At 39.9% G+C, this 14,188-nt stretch overlaps 1 protein-coding gene across 2 annotated transcripts in view; it reads left to right on the top strand.

Moving 5' to 3' along the window:
* Positions 1–14,188, top strand: part of CDH12 (cadherin 12) — a 169,430-nt gene that overhangs the window by 122,454 nt on the left and 32,788 nt on the right. For both annotated transcript variants that reach the window (XM_075706280.1, XM_075706281.1), the window contains one exon: positions 4,637–4,890. In XM_075706280.1, coding sequence (XP_075562395.1) covers positions 4,637–4,890 — 254 coding nt within the window. The remainder of the gene's footprint in view (positions 1–4,636; positions 4,891–14,188) is intronic.

Here is a 14,188-nt window from a genome sequence, read left to right on the forward strand (position 1 = left end):
ATGACAGAAAGAGTGAGGAAGGGGAGATCTTCAGTCTCTGCAGTCTGCAGATACAACTGTTGGGTTTGCTTTTTCCTGGAACAGTGAAAGGCACCTGCAGAAACAGGTAAGATACTTGAGAGCAGCAAAGAGCTGAACCCCTGACATTGGCCAGCTTCTTCCCTTCTCCAGACACAGAACATACATATATTTTGCCCACTTCCCATCAAATCTTGAAACACCCACTTCAGATGTGGTCAAATCTACAGCACCTGCTGTGGATTTGGCCTACAGACATTTTTTACTGTTCATTCTCATCTCTGTAATTAATGAATGTTCCTGTTTGATCCAGAGCTTGCTTTAATAAAGCAACCTGCTCCATAATACCAATTATTTCCTTATGCTATTTAAAATCCAGTGCAGAAGTGCTATTACTGAAACGTGTCTATGCACAGCGAATAGGCTGATGGCAGTATTTCACAAAATACATAAACACTCAACCCATCTTCAAGGGGAAAGTGTTGCCAGGTTTTGAGACAGGCACACATGACAGAGTTGCTCTACAACTGCACAACGCTAGTATGAAGATAAGCCTAAGTTAATATGCTCTTCCTCTCAACCCAGTGCTACTGTTTGTAACTATCCATATGTCCTGGCGCTTACAGTCTCATCTCAATAGATGGTTTTTCCATCATTGTAGGTGTGGATCATGAAAACCTGTATCACAAGCAATGTTTTTGTATCTCTTATGTGTGGATAAAAAGCAGAATTTTCTGGGGTTTCTGATCCTGCCTCTTTGTGAAGCAGAGTAAACTGACAGGATAGTTCTTTTCCCACCCTTGCCATGCTTTTCTTCAGAATTCGTTATATTTTTCAGCCCATTTTTTTTTTCTTTCAGTTCTTTAATTCTCTCTCTCTGTCTATCCATCTATCTATCTAATATATAAATTTAGATACAGATAATCTATATAGTAGCATTTCTTAACTTCTACCTTGGATATGGGAAACAGTAATATTTCTAAATATATTTATTTCTAACATGGAGCTGTTTATGTGCTTTCCTAGTCCTACTAAATAAGTCCGTTCTTGCTACTTCCAAAGATGCAAGATAAAGTGATTTTTCATTATGTGTTATTTGATTTGGGGAGTTGTAGAATGCGTCTGCTGCACACAGGTGTGTATATGCTGATAGTGCTTTACTATGCGACTATATAGAGCAGCTTGTAACTGCAACATAAGAAAAGGCAGATAAGAACCAGTAGGGGGGCCAAATACATCTATATCTGGTACTTAGCATATCAATTAGAAATACTCCTCTAATTGTTGAATAGTTCACAGTTAATAAAGCATTGCCTTAATATTAGCAAAAATGCTGTTTACTGTGAAAAAACTTGTAACTTGCAAAATAAAAACCCTATTCAAACCTAGCTTTCTGAATATAATTATTTTTATAGAAGGAATAAATATTTCTATTGGTTATTTAAAAGAAAACCACCTCTATGAAGTCATTCCATTAAAATCTCATTAACTGAAAGAATTTTAATAATCTTAGTTTTTTTCTGTAAGATTCAAACATTCTGCTACATTTGTACCCTTACCAGCATTCCAGATTTAAAATGAAAATAGGACTGAGCACTGTCAGACATTTATTATGTAACAGCAAAATATGGTTTTTTTTTAAAAAAAAAAGGCAGCTAAAATGCTGTGTGGACCATGCAATTCCTTCACAGATTTTAGTGGTATCTACTAAAAAAAGAAATACAAAGAAATGCTATTTTAACATCTTTAAAACTAAAAATCCAGAAGTTTTTGCCCGAGAGCTAGGCAGACATTCAATTCTTCTGTTTTCAGGCAGACTCCAGGCATATCAGACAAATGCCAAAATTTAAGACTGTCAATAGCTCTCTATATGGCACAACTGTTCAAAACTGGGAAGACCAGAACTGATCAGGAGATTGTAGCATGGGCTCTCCATAAACACCATACACTGAACTGTACTCTTTTGCTGCATATGTTGTACGAAATCTTTTTTTTTCTTCAAATTAAATCCTAGGTTTACCATTTGCAACATTTCCCATCTTTCCACAGACGTTTCAGCTGCAGTTTAGCCTCACTTACATTAAAAGGCTAAATTCTGCCATTTTGTGGGAGTCTGTCACTGATTTCTTTCTCTGACGATGGCTCAGCACTTTCAGCCTGTCTTATTTTGAGTGCCATCTGTACTTTGCATATTGTTTAACCTCTAACTGTATTTATCATCAGACCCATAGAAGGACAGGAAGAAAGAATGGGTTGCTCTGAGGTTACAGTTGGAAAACATTTTCCTTTCTTGGGGTCAAACTGTCTTTTCAAAAAATTTTTGAAAATATACCATAGCGTTGCCCCATAATGCTGGGGGGAGAGAAGTAATGCCACCACTTTATCTGACTTCTGAGCAGCTGTGCAGTAAAATATGCCAGCCTGAGCACACCAATACACAGAATTGCTTGAAATCTTATTTCTTTCTGTCCATCCCCAAGCAAGGACTCTGTTTCCCTCATATCATGAAAGTTGTGACTGTGCACTGACCAAGGACCATGACCTGGTACTGCTGCCTTGAAAAGTAACTCAGTGAGAGACAGCCTGCAGGGACCGCATGGATTACAGCTCTTTCCATTAGCACATCTATCTGCAAATATACTCATGAGTCACAGGAGCCAGTCTGAACAGTTTTAATGCAATTTTGGGGGTATGAAAGATACATACAAGGCATCAATTAGAATTACTACTTAACTGAGAGCTTAGATTTCTTGCTTTCTCTATCTTAATCGTTTATCTCTAGTTTAACCCCTCATACTTAGACTTTTTCCACTGCAGACTGTTTCTTTAAACTCCAGGTTTTCTCCCCTTAATATATTTTTTGAAAACATGTTAACAGTTTGTATGATCAGCTGGAGAAGAGTTTGTGGGTGTTTTTCTGTTTGTTGAGGGAATTTTTTTTTTGGCCATGCATAACAGTGAACATGAGTAGTATAGAAATTGAAAAGACAGTGTGACAAAAATTTGGATAATGAAGCAGCATGTCCATTTGTAGTGAAGGTAACAGCTTAGGGTTTCACCACTAGGTCACAAGATCTTCCACACTTAATTTTGTTTAGCTCTTCTTAGCCTTAGCTCCTTCTTCTTTCTGTCAGTCCAGTCATGAAGGTGCCACTCATATTGGGTTTTACAGGGAATTTTGTCTGTAGGAGGATAGTTGCATGTGGTAGTGGATTGGTTAGTAGTACTTGGCTTTCAAGCCTGATTATTTCTATGGTGTATAGACTTGAATGGCTAATTTTAAATGCCCAACTCAGAAAAGACTGACCATCTGGTGTATTAAAATTATAAAGTCTTTCACAAGGATTTAAAATCATTATGCTAGCTGTTCAGCTAATGTAAGTCAAGGTAACTCGATTGATTTTAATGGAGCTACTTCCATTTATACCAGCCAGTCATGTGGCTAATTATGTCCTGTTGTGATAAGGACAGAAAATGGCAGAATTTAAATCTATCCTAGCTGTGACAAATGACTGGAAACACTGCGGTAATGATGGCTGGGGAAAAAAATGACAGACATTGAAATATTGTTGCTCATACACTTGTGATCCTGTTCTCTTTCACAGATAGCATATCCTTTCCCGTTAGAAAATTTCGAGGTTGACAATTACAGGCAGAAACCACTAGGTGCCAGTGTTATCCAGACATCAGGAAAAGACTTTGTCAGTAACGTTAAAAACAACATGAAAGCCAACACAGCTAAACCCTTTAACTGAAAAGAAAGCTTCTGGGTTTTTTCAACTAATACAACTGCATTAAGGTTTTTGAGAGGATTACTTTTCTAAAACCAAAGGCACTAATCTGATGTACATTGACAGAAACCCACACCAAAACCATCTGATTGCAGGGTGCATTTCCATAAAAAAAACCAGATAGGTACACAAAAGCTGCTATGTTGCCTTCAAGACCTTATGAATTACACCTAGGATCATAAGGCAGAGTCAAAGTCTGCATTTTTCAATGTACATGTGGCTCAAATATAAAGCATGAACAGCAGTTCACTGCTAAGACAGACATTTTGCAGGAAAAACCTGGTTCAGATCAAGTCTGAATTCACATTCCCAGCCATACCTGAAGTTTAGTTTGACCCATTGTAAAATATATCCGAGATTTCATTTGGGCTCATTTCCATCATTGTCATGGTCCTCTGAAAGCTTTCCCTGCTAAAATAAATTGAAATCTTCTGTTTAAGGAACTGGATCAGCTAGAGACAGCTGATTGCCTGTGCATGGGAGTTGTGAATGCAAATCTCTGGCTAACCTGCACACAGCTCATTTGCAAGAGATGAACCTCACTGATTTAACTTCAGACATCTACAGTGTAACTGTTTATATCCATGCCAGTCATCCTGATTTTTTTGATGTGGAGAAACAGTAATTTCCTGGGTATGATTCATCTGGCCTATTTCAGAAACCACCTTAGCATGAGATGAATGGCAAAACAAGCTTAGATGATTAGCTCAGGAGCTGAAGTTTACGCTGAAGGCAACTTAAGTTATGTCAGATTAATCCTACCAAAACGATTTTGCAATGTTTAATTTTTAGTCAAATCTGATGTTTTGTTTTTGTTCTTTCTACAGCCGTTAGACTTTGAAACGAAAAAGGCGTACACCTTTAAAGTCGAGGCCTCCAATCTCCATCTTGACCATCGATTTCATTCGGTGGGTCCATTCAAAGATACTGCCACTGTGAAGATAAATGTGTTGGACATGGATGAACCTCCAGTTTTCAGCAAGCCTATGTACACAATGGAGGTTTATGAAGACACACCTGTGGGGACCATTATAGGTGCAGTGACAGCGCAAGACCTTGATGCTGCCAGCAGCTCGGTTAGGTAAGAAAGCTTTTCCTCCTTCAGTAACTCTCAGACAACCCGAAGTGCTGCTGATAGTCAGATTCAGTGGTAAAGAGCTTAGTAAGAAGATATAAAATGTCCCAAGTCTGTCACTGTAACAGATAACTGCTGCTCTGAAGAATATTGAAAAGAGACTCTAGTTTGGGTGGGTTATCTGGAAAAATATATTAAGTGCTGACAGCTTCTTATCATACAGATCATACAAGTTACGATGCACTGACATGACTTCAGAGATGGTGTGCTCAGACTAAGGAAGTAAAACCATTGTTTTGCCTGGTGACTGGGGCTTCCACAAAAGTGGATCTGAAGTACAGTAGTGAAAAAGGAGGTTGTACATGCTATTCCTGTGTTATACCTCGATGGGTGACAGTGAGTACCACCTCTTGCACAAGAACCACTCACTGTCTACATCTAGCAAAGAACAAATTCTTTGATAAATAATTGCTACATCTGTCTTGGCTAAGGCTGTGGGGACGTGATTGGTGACCAACACGGCTGTGTTCAGCAGACTTCAGCACAAGTAAACCCCTGCCAACAACACCTCTCATTTACTGGTATAGCTTATTTTTCTGAAATAAAAAGGAGAGGGGAGCTGTTATACGAAGGTAATATATTGATTTTGCTGATGTATTTCCAGCCACATTAGAAACTATTAGGTGAACCAGACTCATGTACCAATAAGGAAGCTCCTGTGCAGACATGGTCTAAGATGTAGGCAGTCATTACACATACTTTCAGTACCAATTCATGCTGGACCTACCTGACTTCAGGAAATATTTTTATTCCCAGACTTTCATGACCAATATTGCAGACATAATGGAAATCATCAGTCTTTAAATATTAATGTTTATTAAATGGGACTATGATGGAAAAGGAAAATGCCGCTAGTGTCTACCAAGTGCATACACATTCATGCATATTTGACTACAATTTTAATTTGGACTTTTTAATCCATGTTTATTAACTATGTGTATTTTGACTCAGTACTTATATTCTCAAAATGTACAATAAACATGCTAGATGATATGTTGTAATCATATGCAAAAATCTAACATGCAACAGTGACTGTTTAGCTCCTGTTTCATCAAATCACTGTTAATTAATTCTTGAAACTGTAACTAATGGGGGGTTTTTTCACTATTTTCTTTTTTTAAATACATTCTTCATTCTTTTCTAATACAGAAATGAATTTGTTTATGAATCTGTGGCACATTCCTTTCCTGACAAAGGATCAAAACCTTCACTGACAAAAGATTGAAGTGGGAACCTTTTTCCCTGGTGGTAGCCTACGAAAATAGCCCCACTGAAGTCAATATTCTATTGAAAACCATGCTCTCTTGCAACCAGATAGCAAGCCTTTAATCATATTGTTGAGCAGTTTTTTATATGACAGCAGAATCTTTTGAATGTATAACCACTCCTCAATGAGAGTTCTTTATTTCACAAACCCTCCTAGGAGACTCAAGTGCTTTAGTTACTGATCCTGTATTTGCAACTACACAGGAAAAATCATCGTCTCACAATGGTTTCTCCACACACTGCTCTCACCATAATAATGAATTCTAAGCCATTTTAAAGTGTCCATGTCTACCTTTTTTAACCCTGAAATCATTATTTGGGTGTTCAAATGCCCATCTACAGTTAAAAGATCAGTAATATTATAAAATACCCTTGCGTTTTAGTCTCACTGCTCTGCTTGCTGACCCCTTGCACCAACAAACTACAGAAGTGCTCCCAGGGTCACTTTTTATGAGCCAATTCAGCCTAGGGAAAAACATGAACTCTGTCCCAGTATTACTGATTTCTCAGAGGGACCCACGCCTACCCAGAAGTAAGCCACCCATTCAATTTGGTGGACATTGGAGGGGCATACTTTTCTTTAAGGAGAAGGATGTGTTCCAGTAAGCCAGCTGACATGCTGGGAAGATTAAGCTGGAAACCTCTCCATGCAGCTCTTTTATGGCATTGTAACATCAGTTATTTCTATCAGCTTTCATGTTTCAGTCCTGAAATCTCTTCCTTGGCTCTCATTTACCTGAGGATATATTTGATTCTCTGTATCTCAGCTTGATCTCCAGCTCTTTGAATTTAATGATAAAATTCTTACTAATTTATTGGAGATCTGACCATGCTCTTATGCTCTGGAAGAACCTACCTGTATCCAAATACTGACTAGCCCAAGGAGAAGAAGAAATTTTATGAAGTTGTTAGTTTCTGATGTATTAGTGTTCAATATTCCATAAGTTTTATATACTCTAACTGAGAAAAAGGTACATGACCAGAAGTTAGAAACGCATAAATTTTTTTGAAAGAGTTGCATGTGATTACAACTTCTTAATGTATCTTAACCAGTTATGCTCTTTCAACTGTTTAAAATCTCGATCATCTCATAGATGTAAAGAATGGCTCCATCAATTTCATCATATTTTAAAGGAGTCTGAGCATCTTCTGAGTAAATATGCCCTCTAAACAAAGATGGAAAAGCTAGTAACATTCTTTGAGGCAACAGCCCATACAATTTCCTGGGTGGCACAGTTTCTCTACAAATTCATTCATTTTCTCTGAAATGCTTTCCTAAAGCAGTTTGGCCGTTAAGATGCCCATTACAACAACAACAAAATCAACAATCTGCCGAACAATAGAGACTGGGATAAAAGACCAACCTGCACTGTATGCAACAGAAGGCAAAACTGTGGACAGCAAATCAGGCTAGAGCAGCTCACATGAACAGAAGCAGCACTAGTCACAGCAACTAAATCCATGTTATCAGACAAAAACTTTAGCTCTGTTATGCTAGACACATCAGGAAGAGGGAGATAACAGCTAAGAATGAAGACTGGATTCAGCTGGTAGAAAAAGAAAAATATTTTGCTGGAAGCCATTGAAATTGTTGAGGCTTATATTATTTTTCTCTTTTTTCCTGTTACTGGAATCAAGTTTTTGGACAAGTCAGGAAATTTAAAAGGTTTGTTTTGTGGGATGAAATTTTTTAGAGATGTTGAAATGAAATGGCACAGAGTGCATATTCAGTAAGAAACAGGAAATGAAGCACAAGGAGAAAAGGGGTTGCAAGTATTCAACACCTGCAAGGGTGACTGGCTTTGAAGCTGTTTTGGAACATTACCCCCGTGCACCTGATTTTCAAACTGTGTTAAATCTGGAGTTTGTGTGTCTCAGGAGAGCTATTTTGTCTATTCACATTTTATCCATAGTGCTGCAAGAAATGATCAGCATAAATGTTAAGATGAACATGTACTTTGAGTCCATTAAAAATCCCAAAGCACTTCTGAAAAGAACAACGAACTCAGGGTTTTCTCAGACTCCTCTAGTTTACAATGGTTGTAATCTGTCTGGGAGAAAAAAAAAAGCACCTGTGTTGTAGTGTATTACAATGTATGTAATTTGTAAATATGCAAATGTTTTTAGTAAATATCCTTATACTTCGGGCACAAGGAATTTCAAGACTTCCTAAAAATCACTTTTATATGTGTCCATACAGCATGAATGTTATGGACAGAGCTGTCTAAGTAACAAGAAATTGTAAATGGATGGTAAGACTGAGTTATATGCAATACTTTCTAGAATAGTGAGCTTTATCTAACAGTGTGTGTGAAGTTCAACAACTTTGCACTGACACCTTTGAAGTTGTCAAGTTTCCTTGGAGATGATCTTCTGGCATAAAGCATGAAAGGATTTTTGCCCCTGATGTGAACCCCAGACATGACTCCAATTACAATGAGTTTTATATTCCATGCCACAACACTGCCCTTCAGATCTTCTCTGCTTGACTCAGGAGTCTTGCTTTATGAATCACAAGAACTACTCAAAGCAGGAAAGCAGTGGGGACTGTGCATTTTCCTGACCAAGTCCAGAGTCATGAAACTCTGATATTAGAGAATGAAAAAAGTCATGTGTACAAGTCACAGGTCAATCCTGCCCTCACTATCTTGGGGACAAGACTGTATTCCCTGCATGTGCTTCCAAAGGAAAAGCCTTATTTATTTTCTGAACTGGTTCACAGTGCTCCAGAAACTTTTATGGATAGGTTCTGTTTTCCCAGTACAATACTTTGTCATGTAAAGATCAAGAAAATACAAATAGTAGGTTTCTTCCTGAATCCTGAAACACTTTACCTTAATGTACAAGCACAAACAAGATGAATTAAAGTTACGTATTTAACAGGAAACTGCTTGGCCTTCCAATCCCATAATTCTTCCAACTTTTTTTTGTGTGTACACTTTTTGTATTTGCTTTTTCTTCAAAAAGAAAAATCACATCCTGTGACATCAAAGTTACATACATACATAGAAAGACTGGGACATCTAGTTCCAGCACCTCAAGCCTCTTCATTTAATAACGGATTAAGTGATAGCTGTTTTTCTGTGTATGGTATCAAGCTGGAGGGGAACAAGATCCTTTTCTAGTTGTTTTTGCACAGGTTTTTGCACATCTTCTGATGGTGGGACTCAGGAATTTTGGTTTCTTTTTAGCTGCTCTGGTGAGTTTTGCACGATTCTTGCTCTGTTACCTCCTGTCTGTTTCTGTTGTAATTTAAGCTCTACTCCATCCCTTGCCTTTCACTGGAGTCCCAGTCTCCTTAACCACTTTTAAGACCTCTGTTCCAAGTTCTAATTTATTGAGGCTAACCAATCCAAATCCCTGCACCAGTACCTCTCAGTTCCTGCTGCAGATCCCTTGCTATCTTTTTCAGTCCTCTTACTAGCCCACTGTTTTCTTATATCTCCTATGCTCTGGCAGTTTAATACCAGTCTCCTATTTCAGTCCATCTTCCTTTCTCCCACAGCTGGTTTCTGCCTTTTTCCTCTTGAACCACACCCCATTGACATCCACTCTACTGCCTTCCTTTCTTCTGCTGATGACAGACGTCTTTTTTGATCTCAGGGGCCTGATGTGTTTTTTCCTCATTGTTCCAGTTACTTTGATCTTCTTTCTAGAAATATAGAAACTGGGTTTCTATCCCAGCATTTTCTCTGAATCCCAAGGAATATATTTGGCTGACACATCTGCTCTTTCCCCACTAGCCTCGCTAATTTCCAGTCTCATCTGACTCAGTGGACACTCAGCTACCATATACACAACAACATCCCCATCTAACCTACCTTCCAGCAGTGCTGGCAATGATACAGGGCAACAAACTCCTGATTCCTCCTCCTATTTCTCCCCAACTTTCTGCCTCTTCCTCTGTTTTATTCTCTGGCTCCTAGACTTTCTCGTCATGACCTCAGGCAATTACATCCTCCACTCCATCGTCCTCTTCCTGTAAGCTCCTCCCCATACGATCCCATGTACCGCTCTGCCGTTCTCTAGGTTTGAATGAGCTGGCTTCCTCCTCAGCAGCTGGGTGGTTTTAAAGGACTGAACAGAAAGATGACGTCTCTTTAAACACTAGGCAGAAAAAATCTTCCTCTTCTGTGTATAAACTGTCTTTCAAAAGGAACAGTTTTCATGCAGCTTAATGAATTCCTGCTCTTCAGCAGAGTCACAGCAACTGACTGTATCACTTTGCTTTAGCTTTACCGTGAAGCAAGATGTGTATAACAAATTATTATGGTAATCCCCTTCACGGTAGTTTAAATTAATATGTTTTATTTCACATTTGCAATGGATTAGGTGCAGACAGTTACCACAGCTCAGCTGACAAGTGACTCAGCTGTATTAATTCAAGGACTGTGGTACCTCCGTTCCAGTGATCAGCTTGGAGCTACTACAAGTAGCCACTACAAAAAAAAGTGCAGATTTGTTTTAACCTTAATCTTAAATCTATAGACTTAAGGCTGAAGGGATCACACACCATTATTTGGTGGGGAAGGTAAATGTAATGCTCTGTGATGCTGCAGCATCTTCACTGGGAACAGCCAGAGACTTGAGCTGAAAAACCCTCCTTTGTCATTTTGGAGCACATGCAGACTGACTTTTTGATCTGTGTGGGTTTTCACAGGACTGGCAGGAACATGGAGCAAAGATGAGTACTTTCTGGCACAAGTCAGAAAGACTGTACTAGAGGAAAGTCAGACCTTCCTAAATAAAAGATTACTAGGATTCATTTGACATGCATAAATTTTCCTAGATTGACTCCTGGAAGCACTTGCAGCACAAAATATTATTCCCTAAGTCCAGCAAGTCAAAACCAACTGAAAACAAAATTTAAAACTGAGAGAGCCCAGTAACCTTTATTTACAGTCACTAATTCATCAGCTTACTGAAGCTTGTGAAAAAGAGCAAGTGATCTTCAGTTGGCATATGCAACCATGTTAAGGTATAAAATGTCAGACATCAGTTTAGAACTGAAAGTATGTGTAGATTGTGTTGAATGGAGTTAAACCCTGCTGGTGGCCAGTCACAAATAGTGTTCCCCAGGGCTCAGTACTGGGGCCAGTTCTGCTTAATATCCTTATTAATGATCCAGCTGAGGGGATCGAGTGCATTCTCAGTAAGCTTGCAGATGACACCAAGCTGGGTGGGAGTGTTGACCTGCTTGAGGGTAGAAAGGCTGTGCAGAGGGATCTGGACAGGCTGGATCGATGGGCCGAGGCCAACTGTATGAGGTTCAACAAGGCCAAGTGTCGGGTCCTGCACTTGGGTCATAACAACCCCATGCAACGCTACAGGCTTGGGGAAGAGTGGCTGGAAAGCTGCCTGGCCGGAAAGGACCTGGGGGTGTTGGTTGACAGCTGGCTGAACCTGAGCTGGCAGTGTGCCCAGGTGGCCAAGAAGGCCAACAGCATCCTGGCTTGTATCAGGAATAGTGTGGCCAGCAGGAGCAGGGAGGTGATTGTCCGCCTGTACTCGGCGCTGGTGAGGCTGCACCTGGAATACTGTGTCCAGTTTTGGGCCCCTCAGTACAAGGAGGACATTGAGGTGCTGGAGCATGTCCACAAAAGGGCAACAAAGCTGGTGAAGGGTCTGGAGCACAGGCCTTATGGAGGAGCGGCTGAGGGAACTGGGGTTGTTTAGCCTGGAGAAGAGGAGGCTGAGGGGAGACCTTATCGCTCTCTACAACTACCTGAAAGGAGGTTGTAGTGAGGTGGGTGTTGGTCTCTTCTCCCAAGTAACAAGTGATAGGATGAGAGGAAATGGGCTCAAGCTGCACCAGGGGAGGTTTAGATTGGAAATTAGGAAAAATTTCTTTACGGAAAGGGTGGTCAAGCATTGGAACAGGCTGCCCAGAGAGGTGGTGGAGTCCACTTCCCTGGAGGTATTTAAAAGACATGTAGATGTGCCACTTAGGGATATGGTTTAGTGGTGGACTTGGTAGTGTTAGGTTAACAGTTGGACTTGATGATCTTAAAGGTCTTTTCCAACCTAAATGATTCTATGATTCTATGATTCTATCTAAGAAGTTTACGGAATACTGCTTTCAGTGAATGACCTGTTTGTGAGGGAAGTGGATGCTGAAAATCAAGAAGTGTGCATTCAGCTCCAAGGCAGAAAAGAGCCACTTGGCAGGGAAAGCTTTTAAATTAATTGAGAATAGCTAAACAGCCAGAGTGAAGGGAAAGGAACAATATGACCGTAATAGTTCTGGTTTACTTCACAGCACTTGTACCACCTGGTGATGTGATTTTACAAAGCTGGTTTGCATCCCAGAGGCACACACTGTAATTTTACTTTAGCTCAAATAATAGTCTTCCTGATTTTTGATCAAGGGCTCTTATTCCAAATTTCTCCAGCAATGGATTTCTCAAGCATTCTAGAAAGTAATTGTGAGATTAAAACAGAGGCATAGTGGCTGCAGCCATATCATGTCAAGCTGTGAACCTCTCAGGGCTTGACACTAAGAGAATTACGAAGGGTCAGGACTTAAACGAACATCTAAGAAAAACTTATGTGCTACAGGGAAGCATGTTAGTTGGTTATTCTGCACAGTGGTACACAAAGTCAAACCTGAAACCATCTTCCTAGTATAAAATTAAGCTTCCCAACATTTTTAAAGATCTTGCATCCGTTTCCAGAAGAATAACTATTTTAACCATCACAACCTAGTCAGATTCCAAGTCCTTTCAATCTGAATTTCTCCTTTAGGTCTGTTGGTAAACGTTGGCTTTACTTTCCTGTCCTAAAATGCTCAAGTTGATTATTATGTTTATATATTTATTGCATATAGAGTTCCTTATGATTTTTTTTTTTTTTTTTTTTTTGCTTGCAGGCTTGTTAATGAAGTTTAAACAACAGGGTTTTTGGGAGTCATACACTTTTTGGGATCTATGTGTTTGGAAGTTTCAGTCACATCCTGACTAGATGCAGACAGATGTCAGATACTTCTACTTTTACTGTGTCCAGTTCTGGGCTCAGCAGTACAAGAGAGACATGGACATACTGGAGAGAGTCCAGCAAAGGGCCACGACGATGATGAAGGGACCAGAGTATCTCTTCTATGGGGAAAGGCTGAGAGAGCTGGGACTGTACAGCCTGGAGAAGGGAAGGTTCAGGGGGGTCTTAACAATGCATATAAATACCTGAAGGGAGGGTGCAAAGAGGACAGAGCCAGACTCTTTTCAGTGGTGGCCAGTGGCAGGACCAGCAGCAATGGGCACAAACTGAAACACAGCAGGTTCCCTCTGGACATCAGGAAGCACTTTGTTAACTGAGCTGTGGCACAGGTTGCCCAGGGAGGTGGTGGAGTCTCCCTCCATGGGGATATTAAAAAAACATCTAGACATGGTCCTGAGCAACTGGCTTTAGGCGGCCCTGCTGGAGTGGGGGGTTTGGACCAGATGACCTCCAGAGGTCCCTTCCAACCTCAACCCTTCTGTGATTCTGCGACACAGGCACAGGGTCATCTAAGATGGCTGGATGTGAAGAAGGAGCAAAGATAGTCTAAATACAATGCTGAGGTTCAGTATGTTTCTTTAGCAAACACTAAATAAAATAATTAAAAAGACTGCTGTCAGCATTCATGTAAATAATAAGTCTATAGATTTATAATAACAGATTAATTTAGGCAGTAAATCTGAAAATAGTGTGGAGAAAACACATTGCAGAAATTCCAGCTCAGGTAGCAGGAGAGAATAACTGATTTTAGAGGCAAATGATGGGACCTGACTTGGCTCAGGTCAGACCATCAGCATGCAAGAGGGAGCAAGGAGGTGCTTATCCAGAAACTTTTGCCTGGGGCCCTCATGAAATTCATAAAAACTTTGAAAAGGTGACTCCATACTTATATTGATCTCTGCAGATTCTGGATTCCTTTATACATGCAGAGGATTGGGGAGGAGAGACGAAAAGGAAAATGCAGCAGCTCCTGCAGTGTCAGAGC

The sequence above is a fragment of the Pelecanus crispus genome, chromosome 2 (assembly GCF_030463565.1).
Source record: "Pelecanus crispus isolate bPelCri1 chromosome 2, bPelCri1.pri, whole genome shotgun sequence".
In the NCBI taxonomy this organism is placed as follows: Eukaryota; Metazoa; Chordata; class Aves; order Pelecaniformes; family Pelecanidae; genus Pelecanus; species Pelecanus crispus.